This window comes from Mytilus trossulus, chromosome 9 (assembly GCF_036588685.1).
Source record: "Mytilus trossulus isolate FHL-02 chromosome 9, PNRI_Mtr1.1.1.hap1, whole genome shotgun sequence".
Taxonomy (NCBI): Eukaryota; Metazoa; Mollusca; class Bivalvia; order Mytilida; family Mytilidae; genus Mytilus; species Mytilus trossulus.
Window position 1 is genome coordinate 67,306,498 of NC_086381.1, and position 19,437 is coordinate 67,325,934.

Sequence of the window (19,437 nt, forward strand, 5' to 3'; positions counted from 1 at the left end):
ATTAAATAGAAAATCTGTTTAGAATTGTTGTACGAACTATCAGTATTTTGTGAGTGTAAACCTAGCACACAGCCTTTGATTGAGTTAATTTATCACGGAAATAATTTCTAAAGTACCTGCTATCTCCTTAAACTGACAGCAAGTTTTTCCTTGTAGAATGCTCAAAAGAAAAGCAAGAAAAGACTTCACAAACATGAAGAAACCTGAAACTTTAAGAAATACAATCCGTTCTAAAAAGATTGCAAACACAAAATGAAGGGCCAAGTGAGCTTTTCTCATCACTTGGCGGCCGTCGTCCGTTGTCGTTAACTTTTAGAAAAATCATCTCCTCCGAAAATACTGGGCCAAATTTACAATCATCATTGGGGTATCTAGTTTTAAAAAAATGATCATTGACCCGGCATTCCACCCAAGATGGCCGCCATGGCTAAAAATAGAACATAGGGGTAAAATGTAGATTTTGGCTTATATCTCTGAAACCAAAGCTTTTAGGGCAAATCTGACACGAGGTAAACATGTTTATCAGGTCAAGATCTATCTGCCCTGAGATTTTCAGATGAATCGAACAACCCATTGTTGGGTTGCTGCCCCTGAACTGGTATTTTAAGGATTTTTTTCCGTTTTTGGTTATTATCTTGAATATCATTAAAAATAGAGATAAACTGTAAACAATAATGTTCAGCAAAGTAAGATCTACAAATAAGTCAACATAACCAAAATGGTCAGTTGACCCCCTACAAAAATCTTCTCCTCTGAAACTACTAAGACAAATTTAACAAAACTTGTCCACAATCATTATTAGGGTATATAGTTAAAAATGTGTCCGATGACCCGGCCCTCGAACCAAGATGGCCGACATAGCTAAAAATAATACATAGGGTAAAATGCAGTTTTTGGCTCATATCTCTGAAACGAATGCATTTAGAGCAAATCCTACAGGATAAAATTGTTCATTAGGTGAAGATCTATCCGCCCAATTTTTTTTTAGACCAATCAGGCAACCTGTTGTTGGGTTGCTGCCCCTGAATTGGTAATTTTGAGAAAAATTTTCAGCTTTTGGTTATTATCTCGAATATTATTATAAATAGAAATAAACTGTAAACAGTAATAATGTACAGCAAAGTAAGACCTTCAAATAAGTCACATGACCAAAATAGTCAATTGGCTTCTTAAGGAGTAATTGCCCTTTATAATTAATTTGTAAATTTTTGTAAATTTTTACAAAATATTTTCCACTATTACTACTGGGCCAAGTTCATTATAGAAAGAGATAATTGTAAGCAGCAAGAATGTTCAGTAAAGTAAGATCTACAAACACATCACCATCACCATAACACAATTTTGTCATGAATCCATCTGTGTCTTTAGAGCCTCTAGTTTTACTATTCCGCACAATTAATAAGCATGGATGTGCCAGAAAGTCAAAATGAGGAAAAAATAACTGAAGATGATATGATTTTAGGATGCTTTATATTAAAATCAGTTGGGTCCATGATGAATCCAGTATATCTTATTATAATCCTTTGTAAAATAATCCATTTTCTATGCACCTGCGTCAAATAAAGGCAACAGTAGTATACCGCTGTTCAGTAGTCATAAATCTATTCAGCGATAAACAAATTCAGGTTACAAACTTAAACCGAGGGAAACACATCGCTTGTAAGAGGAAAACAACAGAATAACCGAAACACTGAACTCAACAAAAAAAAAAAAAAAAAAAAAAAAAACAATACAAAACGCCAACATATATACATACAATATATGTTGATGGTTTTGTCTCACCTTGATGGAGTCAAAAACGAGACATATATGATGTTTTCAACGACGACGGCGTATACAATATATTAGTTTGTGATTAGGTCAGTTTATGGTTGACCAAGTGGTAGGTCAATGATATTTTTGCTTAGTTTTCATACATGTATTAATTTGTAATTAGGAGAATTTAAGAGGGAATGGTATTTTGTATGTAGATTTATTAGCATTGGCACATCTAACTGGCATATATATTTTTAGGCTCCACCCCTCAGTCATGGTATATTGAATGAATGTTTTGCATGTTAAAGTTTGTTATTTGATCAGTTTAAGATGAACCATCAATGTTAAGTCAATGATATTCGTAAGGCAGTTGCAATAAGGTCGCGAAGACAAATGGGGGGGGGGGGGGTCGCTTTATTTTTATAACTACATTTTAAAGTTTCGTCTTCTTCCTTGTGTTTGTTACCATATTGTCGATCTTACTTTTTTTTTTAAATCTTTCACCCTTGACGATAGTTATGTGTAGAAACTAGATACTTTTGATGATATTTCATGTGCAAATCTCTACTGGAGTCAAATAGGACAAAGCCATACGTAAAATACCAAATTCGTACAATTGTTCATATTAAAATTGCAATTTATTACAAGACCTTATTAAGATGAATTAATTATAATAAAACATAAAACAGAGTTGGACATGTGTCGACTGATTTTAATATAGAACCATCTTATTCTCCAAAAGCGTTAAACTTCACGAGAGCTGTTACCACCAGAAGTGGGAGGAGTGTAAATGTTTCGATGAATTGATTTTTATTTACTGTTATCTGTTTTCAGTAAATTCAATTCCCTGCTATCTTTGTTTATTCGAAACCCCTTACACCCGTCTTATAAGGTTGAGTATCTTCTTCAAAATTCATCTCTGACATTTCATTGCAAAATTTGAATTATGAGCTTTATGAAAACATGAAAATGAATGAATTTTTATATTATTAGTCAACAAATTCTGTAAGACCAGTGGCATATTTCGTTGGATTTTTTTAATAAATGACTAAAAGTTACTGATATCAATGTACATGTAGGTTAAACATATTTTTATTAATCGAAAATCGAACCAATTAAGGTATTTAAAAGACAGTTGTTTGCTTTAACAAAATTTAAAAATGGGAATACAATGTATTAAAAAAAAAAAATGAACAGGTAAATTCTATTTATGGAAATAAATCAATAAGTCCACAATGAAGGTGGAAAACACCTTAAAATGAAAAGTTAATTTCTACTAAAGCCTTTTTTTCTTGATATTGTATAAATTATTTTTAAAAATCTTATTTTATTTCATACAAAGTTGACTGTTTTATTCATTTGAATTCATCTTTTTTTGATACTTTAATTTATAACTTTGTTTTTGAGAGGTAACAAAAGGGGTTCAATAACAAATTTCAATATTCAAAACACATTTACGATTAGTTGGTGAAATCAAATTTCAATATTCTGTTAACGAGGTATTAATTGTTATAAATGAGTACATTAAAATATGTATGAACATTTTTATCGAATAACAGGAAGAAAAAATATATGATTAACCTTAAATGATATGCTTGAAGTGACTTAACAGTCGCCATATTGAGTACACAGTTTGCAAGAGGTGCTAGTTTTTTATGGTATTTTTTCTCTTAATTAACATGGAAGACGATGTCTTTTTATGAAATTTACACACATACGTGTGAGTATAAAGCCATACATACGAATAGTGAATTCAGTTCAATTTTAAATGTCAAGGGGTAAGTAAATATTGCATTGCTATTTGATGCCCTACGCTTGTCAAAACATGTTTAAGAATTTATATTTTACGTTAATTGTTTTTTGGGAAAACAAATAGTATATTTATTTATAAACAAAAAAGAATAATCCCAAAAAATACTGAACTCCGAGGAAAATTCAAAACGGAAAGTCCTCAAATGCAAGGAGATCAAGTAGTACAATAATATATCAACTCGAAGACATCCTTTAAAATCTTAAATATATTAACCAAAAAAATCCCCGTCATGTGCTAATATTTATCTTCAGGTGTTCTTAAACTAATTAACTCGTTAGTTTATCTGTTCTACTAATGCACATGTGCATATAGAAACTGTCATAGTCAATTTTGAATTTGTTTTGGGAATTTCTGATTTCACTTTTCAAAACTGTAATCAGTTGAATAAAAGGCCGATTGAAAAGTTGCATATAAAATAAATTGAGTATAAGTGTATAAGAATTAGGGTAAAAAAGGGCTACAATACATTTGTTTTCTGCTTCATAGACAATAACTTGAGTATAAGTGCACTGATATCTAATAAATGTAAGCACAATGCTCCGTGCCACTATAAGAAGGTTGGGTTTAATTTGGGGTAAAGGTCGTAGCTGTATAGTAATAAAGATCCAAAAGGGGCCAAACTAAGCATTCTATGTTTCAGGACTATAATTTAGTATAAGAGAATGGATCTCTGTGACATTTTACCACAAGGTTCCATACTTCAAAAGGAAAGTTAGTATTTAATTATGGTTCATGATCCAAATCTGTTTAGGTGTTATAGTGTTGTCATTTTAGAGATACATATTTTTACATTGCCATATAGGCGGGATGTTTGGCTAGCTATAAAAAAAGGATTCAATCCACCATTTGTTCTTAAAATTTCCTGTACCAAGCCAGGAATATGGCAGTTGAATTTGATAATAAGAGACCGAAAAGGGGTAAAAAAAACTAGGGCCAAAAGAGTCCAAAATTGAAATTTTTGTTGTATTTCTTAAAAAATGAATTCTTGTTTTTTTTATATGCTGATTCCGACCTTGTATTTATAATTTGAATATTGAATATTGTTGGTACATGTCAACTTTTAAATTAAATTAAAAGTACTGAGATCACATTCAATCTGTTTCAGTAACTTTACTATATTAAATATTTAATCAGACTTTAAATTTATATAAATGTACTCCACAACTAGCAGAAAGTTTAAGTTGAGTCATAGTTTATTTTGCTGATTCAGTTACATGAAATTTTAGTGATAATTGTGTATGCATTGTCTTTTATTTAAAGATAATTTAGTTATTAACATGTATGAAATGATTTCTTATGATTTGGAAATGAAAATAGACCTTTGTACATCTGTTTTAAAAAAGAAACTTTTCCTGACTTATAAACTCATCGATTGAAATTTCATATTAACGCCAGACGCGCGTTTCGTCTACAAAAGTGTCATCAGTGACGCTCGAATTAAAAATGTTAAAAAGGCCAAAAAAGTACAAAGTTGAAGAGCATTGAGGATAAAAAATTCCTAAAAGTTTTGCCAAATACAGCTAAGGCTCCTGACTAAAATATACTAAATAGATACAATTATCTAATACTAATTGAATACACCATTTTCGTTCACAGGGAAATAAGGCAAAATACATTTACACTATAATTCACTCTTTAACAAATAACATTAACGTTCTTTATAGTTTAAACCGTTGATTAATTAAATATAAAAAAAATCCTCATATCCGTTTTTTTCTAAATTCTAAAAAAAAAGTTGAGGAAAACTGTATGAATCTATATGAAATTATATCGCAACAATACATACCACGGAAGAAATCTGGAATTAATTTTGAAACCACAACCAAAAGCAACACTTTACTAGTAGTTTCTTGAGCGGAGCACTTTGTTGTGCCAATGAAATGAAATCAAATACAAATTGATAATCATATACTAGTGATATTTATTATGAATTAAATTATGATATAAATTAACACCATATAAGTTCTATTAATATATAGAGAACAACATTACAACAAAAACAAGTAAAACAACAAAAATACCGAACTCCTAGGAAATCAAAAATGTTAAGTCCGTAATGAAATATTCCTGACTTAGTACAGGTATTTTCATGAGTAGAAAAAGGTGGGTCAAATCTGGCTCTATAGCTAGCGAACCTGTCGTTTGTATGATAGCCGATTAAGTTGCCATCATATTGATAACGCTGTGTGAACAAAAATAACCCATTTTATTGTTCGTTTTTATGATGCACTGTTACAACATTACCCCAATTTGGGGAGGGTTGTTATCCCGCCATATTCTGTCTGTATTTGCCTGTCACAAGTCAGGAGCCTGTAGTTCAGAAGTTGTCGTTTGTTTATATATTACATATTTATTTTCGTTCATGTTTATGCCCTTACTACAATAGTACTGGTTTTTTTTCTAGATTCTGTGTCCGTTCGTCCGTTCGTTCGTCCATCCGTCTGTCTCGCTTCAAGTTTAAGTTTTTGGTCAAGGTAGTTTTTGAAAAAGTGAAGTCCAATCAAATTGAAACTTTATACACATGGTTCCTATAATATGATCTTTTTAGTTTCAATGCCAAATAACAGTTTTGATCCTAATTTCATGTTCTTCTAACATAGAAAATAAAACCAGGTTCAAGCAAACAGATTTTGTCTTAAATGTCCTGTACAAAATAGAAACATGGCAGATGTTATCAAATAGTCTGTTCCTATGTATGTTTTCGTTTGTTTTATAGCGGTTCAGTGTTTCTGTTATTATGTGATTTTCCTCTTATAGTTGATGTGTTTCCCTAGGTTTGGTTTATGACCCGTAACTGTTTTCCCTTATTGATTTATGACTTCTGTTGCCTTTATTTACAGCAATGTTGCGAATAAACTCATCATAGACACCAGGATTAAAATTCTATATATACGCCAGACGCGCATTTCGTCTTTAAAAGACTCACCAGTGACGCTCGAATCAAAAAATGTTAAAAATGCCAAATAAAGTTCGAAGTTGAAGAGCATTGAGGACCGAAATTCCTAAAAGTTTTGCCAAATACAGATAAGGTAATCTATGCCTGAGGTAGAAAATCCTTCGTATTTCAAAAATTCAAAATTTTGTGAACAGTAAATTTATAAATATAACCATATCAATGATAATTGAAATTACCCAAAATGTTTTATTTATTGGTCTAAAAGTTGAAATTTTGAGGAAATGAGAGGAATAAATGGAACAAAAGTCAAATTTTTGTAAACAGGTAATTTATGATGATGAACATATCAATGATAACTCAAGTCAGAAGTGCTGACTACTGGGCTGGTGATACCCTCGGGGAAATAAATCTCCACCAGCAGTGGCATCGACCCAGTGGTAGCAAATAAACTCATCATAGATACCAGGATCAAAATATTATATATACGCCAGACGCGAGTGAGAACATTTTCACGACAGAAAACTAAGTAAATGAAATTCGTTTTATAAATACCAAAATAATCAGTAGACCAATTATTACATTACTCGAGTAATGACTACGTGTTTAATCGGATACTCAATGAAAAGGTATACACTATTAAGTAAAGAGCTCAAGTCAAATCCCTGTGTTTGAAATTTCATAGTGTGTACATGTGATTAAAATTTGCACACAAGTATCATAGCTGTCGTAATTACTGCAACCCAATTGTTTCCTGCGAGCGACTTTTTTTCACGTTCCGCGAGAAGAAAAATAACGCGAATATAAATAGTTGCGAATATGTCAAATTTGGATCTTTCATTGTTACACTACATCAAGTAAATTACAGAATCGCGAAATTAAATTGGTGTTAAATGGACTAGAAAGTGTAAAACGATAAATAAAGTATCCGCGAAAATAAGTTATTTTAGTATAGAGTATTCAATGTGATAAACATGACAAATACAGCAAATGGTGATTTTAAAAGACAACTGACTCAAGAAATGAAAAGTTATTAGTATATTTAGATAAACAAATGTCTACTTCTTCACATGGTGATAGACAAAATGAACTGATCAAAAATAGCCATAGATAGATAAGTGACAATTGGCGTCCAACTTATTTTGAAAACATGGTTTAACTTGATAGCTATGTTTTCAGTTTTGATAAATGTGACGCATTCCCCTCAGACATTATCAAAGTGCTACAATTCATGATGAGAACAATATCTATACAAACTGTTTCTTGAAACGATAACCATAATCATTATTTTATGTGACATTAGTTTTGTTTTTGGTCTAAACAGTAATTACATTGAGGACTACCATACTATTAGGTTGCGTTGTAAGGTTATCATAGTATTAATCAACAACAAAAAAATACATTATTTTAAACGTTCACGTGATATTTATGTAATTTTTTTATATTGAGATCTCAATTAATGTGTTTCGTGTATTTTCTCGTTTGAGGTGAATCTGAAGTGAATTTTCGCACGTGAATTTCAAGTATGATTCATGTGAGCAAATTTTGACTGTGTACAAGGAATTATTTCTAACTCGGAAAAACAGAACTCCTAATTTGAAACAAAGTTCTTTTTTAAATGTATTGTTTGGGATGCTTGTAGTACTTGGATTGAACAAATATAGCTTCCTTGATGTCAAATTTGCTTCACACAAAACGTATTTCCCCCCAACAAAACAATAGCTTAATTTGATATATAAATTATAATTCATATAAATTTGTACAAATATATTTAGTGATACACTTATGCAAACATATATATTTGAAAATCATAAATTTGAAGCTGCATACTATTTTTTATGGGAACATGCGATATCTCTGAAGTACTTTTTATCAAATGCGTATGAGTTACAGCATATCATTTAAGAAGTCGAATGTATCCGGATACCCAATGTAGAATATATCGATAAACGTCAACAAAGATCTTCAATACACCAAAAATATTAATGACCAATCTTGTTTAACCCTGCCAGTTTCTGTATATGTCTGTCCATAGTCGGGTGCTTGTTATTCAGTGGTTATCGTTTGTTACTGTTTACCATATTTGTGTTTTTGTAATACAGAGATTTCTTTCTTTGATATCCAATACATTGTTTTATACACGAACGAATCGAACGAATTGAGATATATAAAAACCATAATATGGTGACAAGAGTTAACGTCACCATCTAAAAATGGACAATTAACAAAAGGGTCTCTTTTATCAATAATTTTGGTAATAAACTTCCTGTTAAGGCTATATATATCCAGATTAAGGAAAAGGCAGTGTAAATTTAATATCAAGACAGATTGAGTTCTACTATTATGCAGTCAATCATGGCATAAAACATGCGATGGACCCGTACTAATAAGAATTGTTTAAATACTTATTTTTGGTTTTGACCTTTTAAATCAATAATGCAAAATAGAAATGTGTGCATTTAGACAATAACAATCAAAACCAAGGAGTAAACAAAGACTCAAAAAACCAAAGGACATTTACATCAACAGTTATAAATAATAAATAAGAAACACCACGAACTCCACTAAAAACCGGGAGTGAAATCAGGTGCTCCTGAAGGGTAAGCATTTCCTGCACCGTATACGGCGATTGTCGTGTTATTTCTGTGTTCAGATCGGTAATGATGGAAGATTATTATGACTGAGGAAGAATATCAGATATGATTTCTGACACACTTTTGTCATAAAGGCCAATCAGCTCATGATGGCAACCGTAACATTTTTTGAGTGATGACCTTAATTTGATTAATTCATAGCCCTGTCTAAGCAACTTTTGAGAAGGCAGTATTCCTCGTTCAACAAAATCAACGTACTTTGAGATAGCTCTAGAGTAACGTATCAATTAAGACACATATACTCCATATGCTGGTGCCGGTCGGATGTTGCTACACAGAAATGGAAAGTTGATCATAGGAAACTTAAGATCATCGCGTTTGTCATAAATTTTGATATTCAACCTACCATCAGTAGTCATTTCGAGAAAAAGGTCTAAATATGAAGCAGATTTATCTGTGTCGGTAGTGTCTTTAATTTCAAGTTCACTTCGATATATTAAATGTTAGTGATCACTGAATCTATTATTATTAAGAGACAGTACACCATCACTATACCGAAAGGTAAAATTAAAAGACTGGGCTAATTTCTTTTCTCCTGTCTCTACAAGCTCTTGGAAAAATTCTGCTTCATAGGAATACAAAAACAAATCTGCAGGTAGAGGAGCTCAATTGGTACCCATTGGGATTCCAATAGTCTGTTGGAAGACCAAACTCCAAATTCAACAAATAATTTGTCATATAAAAAGTCCAGCATGTCAGTTAATTTGAACATGCTTTACTTGTCTATGTACTTCTTTAATTCATAAAATACATAATTCATAATATTTTGATTTGTATTTCAATTTTTACTAATATTACGATGGGGAAAATATTGATGACATCATTGATAATCTGCAATAATAGTTATTGCAAAATTGTTTCTCGGATTTGATTCGGTTCCATTTTTTATCAATCTTAAAAATATAAGTACGGACTTGACAATAAATCGTACTGATACATGTAAAGATGCGAGACAAAAACACCAAAAGGGATGATCATAGTGAAAGAAAAATGTCCCAATGCCATGGCAAAAAATGTTAAACGACCAAATGCATATCAAGAAAATATACACAATTTTAGACTTAGCAACACAAACCCTACCAAACACCGATGATGATCTCGGATGCCACTACATAGTGAACTGTTCCTGCTTAGCCATTCAGTTTCTCAATATTGCATATATATAATTTATATTGAAAAAATGTTGAATATTGAACATACGCACTAAAGAATAAAGATAATATTTTTTTCTTTCTAGGTTGAACAAACACACATCATGTCTGATATAGAAGAAAGCAAATTTTATCTGCAGCTATGGGCGTTCACAACGGGCCCAGCAATCGATGCAATGCACATGTATTTTGAAATAAATGTACTGAACAAAACAAAACTGGAAACATTTTTAAATAATACGAACAACAAACATGTATTATTTCATCAATGCTTTCCAGAAATGCCTTGCTGCGAATGTAATATACATTCTATTGCATCAAAAGGCAAGAAAGGATGTCTGAACAAACAACAGTTAAAAATACTATTTGATGATACTAATTTACCCAAACCTAATCACGAGAAAACGGCAGGAACACAAACCACACAGTTTTGTTTGTGTAAATATTCTGCAAAGTGCTCAATTAACATTGACAGTTTAGATATCACACTATTTTATGCTATTGTTCAACATTGTTGCCCAACGGCAATGAATTTTGCATGGCGTAAAAGTGTTAAAGACGTTCGGAATTTTCTTGCTCATGTCGGAAACGGACAGGTTACAAAATCAGATTTTCAGAACCTCTGGCTATCACTAGAGCTAGCAACTTATGGATTCGTCGAAGAACTAGGAAACAAATGTTTGAAAATGTTCAAAAAGGACGTTTCCCATATTAAAAGCTCTTCAATTGAAAGTTTGAAAATAACTCTTAAAGAGACAAGGGATCAACTATGCAAGGTTAGAATAAGTTATATATCCATTATCACTGAACTAGTATGCATATTTGTTTAGGGGCCAGCTTGAGGACTCCTCCGTGTGCGGGAGTTTCGTTTACATTGAAGACACATTGGTGGCCTTCGCTGTTGTCTGCTCTATAATCGGGTTGTTGTCGCTTTGACACAATCCCCATTTTCATTCTCAATTTTATACAACTAGAATTGTATTTAAGTTTGCATAGTGCAAACGTAAATTGATTAATCTCAAAAGTGGCGGTTGAATCACATTGATTCAAGGTCAGATCAAATACAAAATAAAAAATCACCAAAAACTAACCACTTAAAAGAATATGTGTCAAGTTTGTCATGGGCCATTTACGACCCCGACCCCGTCGAATAATTCAGCAGATTTAGGAAAGTATCTCTACACACAATGATCAATGATAATGGTATATCAAATCAGTATAGAAATACATAATATACATGGTGTATGTCAGTGATATCTTCCGAAGGAAACGTCATATACCAATGACCAATGATACTAGTTTTATAAATTAACCCTGGTCAGGGATTCATAAGACCAATCAGTGCTACGTGTTAAACAAATCAAAGACAGAGTATATACATATATTTTACACAAATAAACATATTGAGAAAAGGACACTAATTTTATGGCGATTGTTAACGAGCGTTTTTCTATTAAAACTATTATCTAAAATTAACCTTTTACGATGATGTATATATTTTTATTTTGACATGTTGCTGATCAACTAACAATTATTTCAGACATTGAATCATCTTAATGGATTTAAGCCACTCTGTACAGATGTAGCAGAATCAAAAAATATTTTACAGTCCATGCAAACACAGCAGTCAGAACAGAATATGAGAGTTGAAAACAAATTAGAAGTGATGGAATCTCTATTGCTAGGTTAACTGATAAGTTTATGATAATTTTATAATTAACAGCTAAAATGCATCGCGGTGATATACATTTGGCTGCGTGTTCCTCGTTTGTACTGGAGGTCAATAGAATCGATCACAGTCTAGGTGGTACCAAGAACTATGAAATTTATTTTTGCTTATTTCTCGAAAAGTATTCAGCATTTAAAGAAAAGGCTAAAGAGTTGATCGGTTCGTAGTAGAAAAAATAATGTGTCTGAGTAGGTAAATACGTCCTACAGATTTTAACTGAGTAAGCTAGAACTTAAAAGATCGGCTGATTTTTTGAGACTTGTAAAGACATGGTTTATACCAAAATTAAATCAATATGTTATCGTCTTGAATATGAAAAAAATATAAAGAGCCATACGAAAACCAATAATTAACGAAGAACGATCAAATAAATGATGTATGTATTATTTAATCTATCAGTCAATTAGTTAAACACGCATATATGATAAATCGTATTAAAACGTGAATGGCAGCAAGTGCTCCGGAATGGCAAGCGGGCTCTTTTGGTAATATTGGTCTGAAAAAACAAAACACAATTGATCGAAGGAATTTTTCTCTGGCTGCAAGCTCACCAACCAAATTTTACCATATTTTTTCTCAATGACCAACCTTAACTCACTAGAGTTTTCGATATATTCAGCCACATATTTACATCATTTGAATATACCGTTACATTTTATGGACTTTATTGCCCACAGAAGTTTAACAGTGGTACACATAATTGTTTGTCTTTGGCAATTGCAATTATGTTTTAAATCAACTCTGATTTACCTACACCTCGTAGATCTTTCCCTCTATTATTTGCAAGAACAATATTTTGAAAGTTTCAATATGGCCGTCAAAATAAGAGTTCTGTCTCAGAAATAAAAGTAACGTTTTGAAATATACAAAACTAAATTAATAGAAGAATCATTATATGTACTTTTATTTTTTGTTTTCACAGGAATCATAGCTAATCAAAGGATAGACAAATTAAAATCTTCGGTTTCCGTCTATGATTCAGAAGAAAGCATCCACACTGACGCAATTAAAAACACCTCATCGAGTTGTAAGTATTGTTTTCTGATTTGTTGTCAAATGAAGGCAATTGGTTTACTTATGCACTCATAATCTCTTTAACTTGTTTATCTCTTAAATTTCCTAAACATGACATTTAGTTTTTAGACGTGGTTCTAATTTATTTAACTATATTTATTGATAGAATTATCTTCGTCATCTTTATTTTAACAACAACAATGAGCTTTGTTTTTGTTGATCATATATATATTCTTAAACTTGACTAAAAAAAACTTGATTAGTTGAATAGTTCGTATAAAGTGTAAGTATTGCCTAAAATATTGACGAAAAATGTTGAGCGTAATTATATATTTCTTGTTTGTTCCAATATGGATTATCTTGCTAGTTATTACGAACATATTTAACAACGTGGCATATAAGCTTATTAAAAATTTACACACCACATCATGATCCCATTATTTTTGGGATTAATAAAACGGGAAATGCTAAAAATATGTTTTGGACTTAGATGTTTAAATGAGAGAAAGAAGAACACACGATTTTTTTTTATTCTTATATTTTTTTTCCAATTAAACTTTATGCATATTTTCAAGGCTTTTTTTTTTTTAAATCAGCTGTTTCTTTGCAATGTACAATCACATCCTCCGTCCTTGACGAGGATAAAGCATTAGCACAGATTACTAAAGACGAGAACGAAAAAGATGAAAAACAGTTTAAAATTAAGTCAGCAGAGAAGAAATGTTTGCTTCTACATCTTCAATCAAGCAGAGAAATTTTCAAAAGCGTAGAGTCGTTGTGGTATGCTATCAACAGTCTGTTGAAAAGAATAGTTAAAGCTGGAGAAATAGATACATCTGTTGAGAGTACTATGAACATTAAACTTGCACTCACTTCACCTGTCACCGAGGGTAAATATCGATTGGAAAATTGAGTATTGATGGTAAATTTAGAAGTCTTCAATTTATTTGAAAACTAGAAATATAACGATTTACAGAATCTCATGTTTATTTCGTACGCTAATCTCTTTTTTTGTTCTCCCCGATTGGTGTTTGAGAAATATATATGTTACCAGATACATTTTTTTCAATGAAATTTGACTCATCTTTATCTTACATGTAGGTTTTCATAGTGTTTGTTGAACTTAGAAAGAAAGATGCACAATAACATATATTATTATTTGCGTCTAAAAATATCTACGACGCATTCAGATTGGAGCATATGTTTAACATTTTTATGACTTTTTTTATCAAATTGAATTGACATAAATTGAATGTTTTAAAAATTTAACATGTGAACTTGTCTCTGAAAAAATCAATAGACAATAAACAAAAGCATTAAGTATCATGGGGTTCAATAATGAACAGCATTATCATTTCGTTCTAATCAAAGAACAGATCTTCGACAACGTCAAAGCTGGTACCATGGTTTTTCATCATGAAGTTAAAAGGTTACATAATTCAAAATACACATACTGCGCCGGATAAACCGGTTTATGACTACAATTTTTGTCCCTCATGATCAGACACTCAATTCATTTAGTAGCTCTGTTTTATATTTTCTATCATTTGAAGGTCCTACGAAAATTTTAATGCCGTTATATCAACAACATTATTACATTTTGCATATTCAATTGATTGTAAAATTAATTTTAAAAGGTTGTTTTTACCTTCATAAATAAGCAGATATGTTGAACAATAGATGCCTTTTCCCTATGTAACCTCATGTAATTATATTTGATTTTTAAGAAGAAAGAAAAGTAATATGTGCAATGTTGTCAATATATGGCGATCTGAATGAAAAGCACATTTTGAATCAGACACAGTCAAGTGACGAGGCAAACTTTGCTATTAAGACAGAATACATTTCCAAGACAGAGGGTGGTAAAAAACCCAGTATTTCCGAAGGTAAGTAAATATCGGATTTTCAATAATGTATTTTACAAATGTTATAGAAGCATTATTTGTTTCAAAATAAAACCATAAAACATGATAATGCAACATCATGAATAAAAGAAAACTAGAAAGAGTAAAAAATGTTTAGAATACTAAACAGAAAATGTAAGACTGTTTTACACCAAAAAGATTATCAAAGAAAAGAAAAATACAAATTGCTCGATATAAACTTAGAAAATACACCAACTTGATCAGAAACTACGTTGTAAAACTACAAATTATTATAAAGTTTAACCCCTTCACTCCAAATATCGCCTATAGTGATGGCAAGAGCTTTTCCTCGATGGCCCGTATTACCTTCCATACTATTTTTAGAAATGACCAAGCTGAACTATTGACAACAGGGAGTTCAAACATGCAGTTCATTGCCCGTAAACTCTTATCTTTACACTCCCGGGAGAAAATCTGATCTGTGAAATTTAGGACACAGTTTTGTCAGAAACCTGTAAAACTAACATTTAGACAAACCCGGTTTGCAAAAAATAACTCCATCTTGCATTACTCTGGTTCCCTTTGCTGGTTTGCATTTTTCAAAATCCTTTTTATGATTAAATCTATGATATTTCATCGTGATGAAATTACATAATGATTTATATACAATGTAAGACCTTTAATATTTTCATTGCACACTCTCAAGACATTTTAATCAAACAAAAATATATAATTGTTTCTTGGCAGCTCATCAAGACGTCATTGATTCAATCCCTGTTAAGCAGATCAAATTTGAAACAGATGACATAAAATATGGTAAGTTTTGAATCCACTCTCTTTTTATCAATTGTCCAATCTGAACAAAAGAAATAAAATCTCAAAAAAGAGGGAGAGAAAATTTAACAATACTCAATGAAGACATTATCAAACAAAAAAAAGCTGAAGCAAAAATAATGTCTAAATAATTTTTAAAGACCAATTTGATGACATAACATCTCAATCTGTTGGCATTGATTGGCATTAACATATGTTTAAGATGATATGAGAGAGATATACATTTAGACTTCTCAGAGATATGGAAAACCGGAAATAAACGACATCCTTTTATCAAAACCGCTAGCGAAGTAAAATATTGCTTTATTTCCTCATTCTTATAGGTATGACATAACAATCGTTACACTGTTTCAATTCCATATGCAGTGCAGTTACATCTAATATAATTATATTTGTCACGCTAAGAACAGAAGTTTGTTTTGAAAATAGAATAAAATTGCCCAACTCTGCTTATTTTATACAAGACAACTTCTGGGGTTTATCTTTTAATTCAAACAGTATTCTTGATTTAATTGGTCGTGGTTGTCACATACACATGACATACATAAATTAAAATATTCAAGGATATTTTTGCCGCAAAAAATAATAATGTCAAAGTGCATTAAAGTAAAGTTTCCTTTATTTGGGAGAACAAAATCAAGGACATAAAAAACAAAAAAACAAACTTACAGCAATGTGAGATATGGATATGTTCTGTACCAAATAAACTCATCATAGGTACAAGGAATGAAATTTGGTATTTGTGTCAGACGCGCGTTTTGTCTACATCCGTGACGCATGAATAAAAAAAGAAGTTGAAAGGGCCAAATAAAGTACGAAGTTGAAGAGCATTGAGGACCAAAAAATTCGTAACAGTTTTGCCAAATACAGTTAAGGCAATCTATTCCTGAGGTAGAATTTATAATCATGACCATTTCAATGATAATCAATGTCAACACATAAGTGCCGACTACTTGCTGGTGATACTTTCAGAGAATGATAAATCCTCCAGCAGTGGCATCGTCCCAGTGGTTGTAAATATACTCATCATAAAAACTGTTGTATTTCAATACTGATGTGACATCGTGAAATCACTATCTAAAGATTATCCTGCACCTATAACTACTTTGACCAATATGGATATAAAGGACAGAAACCTGCTGCCTAATTATTTTGTTAAAAAGTGATATAAGTGCAGAGATCATTAAGGATGCTAAATTTACATTAGAAAGTGTTGCATGGTTGTCCTTTTTAATCAGTGTTATACTTTTGAATTTATTGTATTGATTTTTTGAATATGCAATACTTTTACAAAACGTGGTTTGACTATCCTTTAGTTTAGTTTTCAATCTGTCATATCCTCGAAATAACCATAAAGGTGAAATCTTATTTAAGTCACAGAACCGTGTTCAGATGGCTAATGTCCAACTTACAGGTCGAGGCAAAACACCATTATAAAATACTAAACGACGAATGACAAACAAATAAAAAAAAAATCAACAAAACAATACAAAAAACCCTCAAACAAACAAAGAAATGCCAACGCCATCAAAAACTGGGGATCACATTAGGTAAGATAATCCTGCTTCATTTGTGAAAGCAGTCAGGATGCTCATGGTAAGTACGAATTCGTCGATTTCTTATTCGGTAACGTCAAAATCATGGAAAATGGGACAGGACTGTAGTTACGAAAACTGAAACATAACCGTAGTCCTCTGTGAAACCTAGCGGTCAACCCAACTCATGCTTGCGTTTTTAAAACTTTCGCTTGGATGACTTTTATTGTATCACTTGGAATGTCTGGAATTTGCAAGCAGCTATCTTCTATCTATGAAATCAGAATAGGAAATGCATCCTTGGGAACACAGTTCCAATTTTAAGATGCGACTCCATTTGCAGGAGCTTCTAAATGAGAAATTCAAAATGTATAAATCAACCTTTTTCGAAAAGATTTAGTCAACTGTCGAGCCTTGTGTACACTTAACTTGCGTTTGGCGTACACATTTGTAGAGTTTGTATCAGTTATTAATTTTTATAACCACAAGGTTAATGGATGACACTGCTGATGGATAGTTCATCCCCGATGAAACTATGAAACTCGTTGTCATAACATCTGTGTAGACATGTATATCACTAATATATCTCTTTTCTGTAAACTCACTGTTTAAAATGTAGAAATATTTGAAATACAGAGATGTTTTAAAATCTTCGGAAAAGTGGCACATTTTTTTGGTTTTTAAAAGCTATTCAACCTCGTATTCTTTTTGAACATACTTCTGTATTAATCGAACGTCTGTGGTGAGTCTGTTATAGTTTTAACAATAACTCCTTGATGATTTTTTTCTTATGAAAAAAAGATAAAATCACAAAAAAACACCGAACACCGATTAAAATTCAAAAAAAGAAAGTCTCTGATCAAACTTTTCAAATGACAAAATCAAAAGCTCAAAAGCATTAAAAACTGTCCACCCTTTTTTGTTTCTCCCCAAAAAATGCATATAATCAACAGTCGTGGAATGTTATATATCATACGAAATAGGCAAAATCTTCTAATCTTTTGATATATAACCTTATTGTCATCACTTTATGTTTTAAAGAGATATTATAGTATTTACTAAACATATAAGATATTATCCGTATCAAAATCAATATTTTCGTGAGGCAAACATTGGTGGGAAGCAAATTCAATATTGCAAAATGACGATGTATGTACTTATAGTGTATACAAAAGTTACAGACAGAACAGATTCTAACTCATTCCAGGAAGTAAAAACGGAGAAAGATGAAGTGAAATACGGTATATTCTGAAGCTTACAATATTATACAAAAATTAGATGAAACACAAAAAAAAAGCAAAACAAAGGAAATGAGTAATACTTAAAACACAACAAATACAAAACACATAAATAAGTATCATTATTCGTTCTCCCAAGAACAACGGCATGTTAAATGTGTAACATATGCATCAAATGGTTTACTTAGAAAATGCTGTTAAAGAAACATTAATTTCAAAATGTCCCTTGGTTATTGTGTTCTAGGCTTGATGAATATTTGATTACAATGTATTAACAAACATTCCGTTTAGTCATAACTTTTCACTTTCAGAATAATGTTTAAAGAAATAGTTTATTAAGATCTTCATGTTCTTCTGGCGATAAAGACGAATATAAATTAGATATAAAGAGAAGACGATTCACTTATTAAAGACCACATTAAGAATTAATTAATGATGGTAGATCTCGGAAAATTTCTGCTTAATTCTCTTCATAAATTTTTAAGACTTTAGTCGATTAAAGCTTACAATATTGCAAATGCACTTTTCTGTTGCTACAAACTTCATATTACATTCTTCGGTTGAATGGCGATTGTTTCGTCTACCACAATTATCTTTATAAACAGACCTTTAACATTCACTAATGACTTTTCAGTACACGGTCCTTTTGGACCAATAATTTACAAAAAAACAACAATTAAATGCATATGTATTTGCAATGTGAATAACATACTTTAATATTGATTGATGTTAAGGAAGACTAATGATTTACGTATTTTTGTATTTCAGTTAAAAAACTTATTTATGTATTTCTTTTAGGTCGATTACAAACTTTGCTAAAGTTTACAGCTTTAAAAGTTGAATTGTACGAATGACGATAGAATTATTACGCAAAAATCTACATATGTCTTTATTTATAGGCAGAGAATATAATTTGGATGTATATTCACAGACATTTCTAATGGTAAATTATTGAG

General features: G+C 31.3%; 1 protein-coding gene across 1 annotated transcript in view; it reads left to right on the forward strand.

Moving 5' to 3' along the window:
- The first annotated feature begins 3,379 nt into the window (after positions 1–3,379).
- Positions 3,380–19,437, forward strand: part of LOC134684885 (uncharacterized) — a 47,112-nt gene continuing 31,054 nt past the window's right edge. The window contains exons 1-8 of the mRNA XM_063544196.1: positions 3,380–3,475; positions 10,353–11,042; positions 11,807–11,951; positions 12,918–13,022; positions 13,606–13,899; positions 14,737–14,895; positions 15,622–15,690; positions 18,407–18,484. Coding sequence (XP_063400266.1) covers positions 3,455–3,475; positions 10,353–11,042; positions 11,807–11,951; positions 12,918–13,022; positions 13,606–13,899; positions 14,737–14,895; positions 15,622–15,690; positions 18,407–18,484 — 1,561 coding nt within the window. The 5' untranslated portion in view covers positions 3,380–3,454. The remainder of the gene's footprint in view (positions 3,476–10,352; positions 11,043–11,806; positions 11,952–12,917; positions 13,023–13,605; positions 13,900–14,736; positions 14,896–15,621; positions 15,691–18,406; positions 18,485–19,437) is intronic.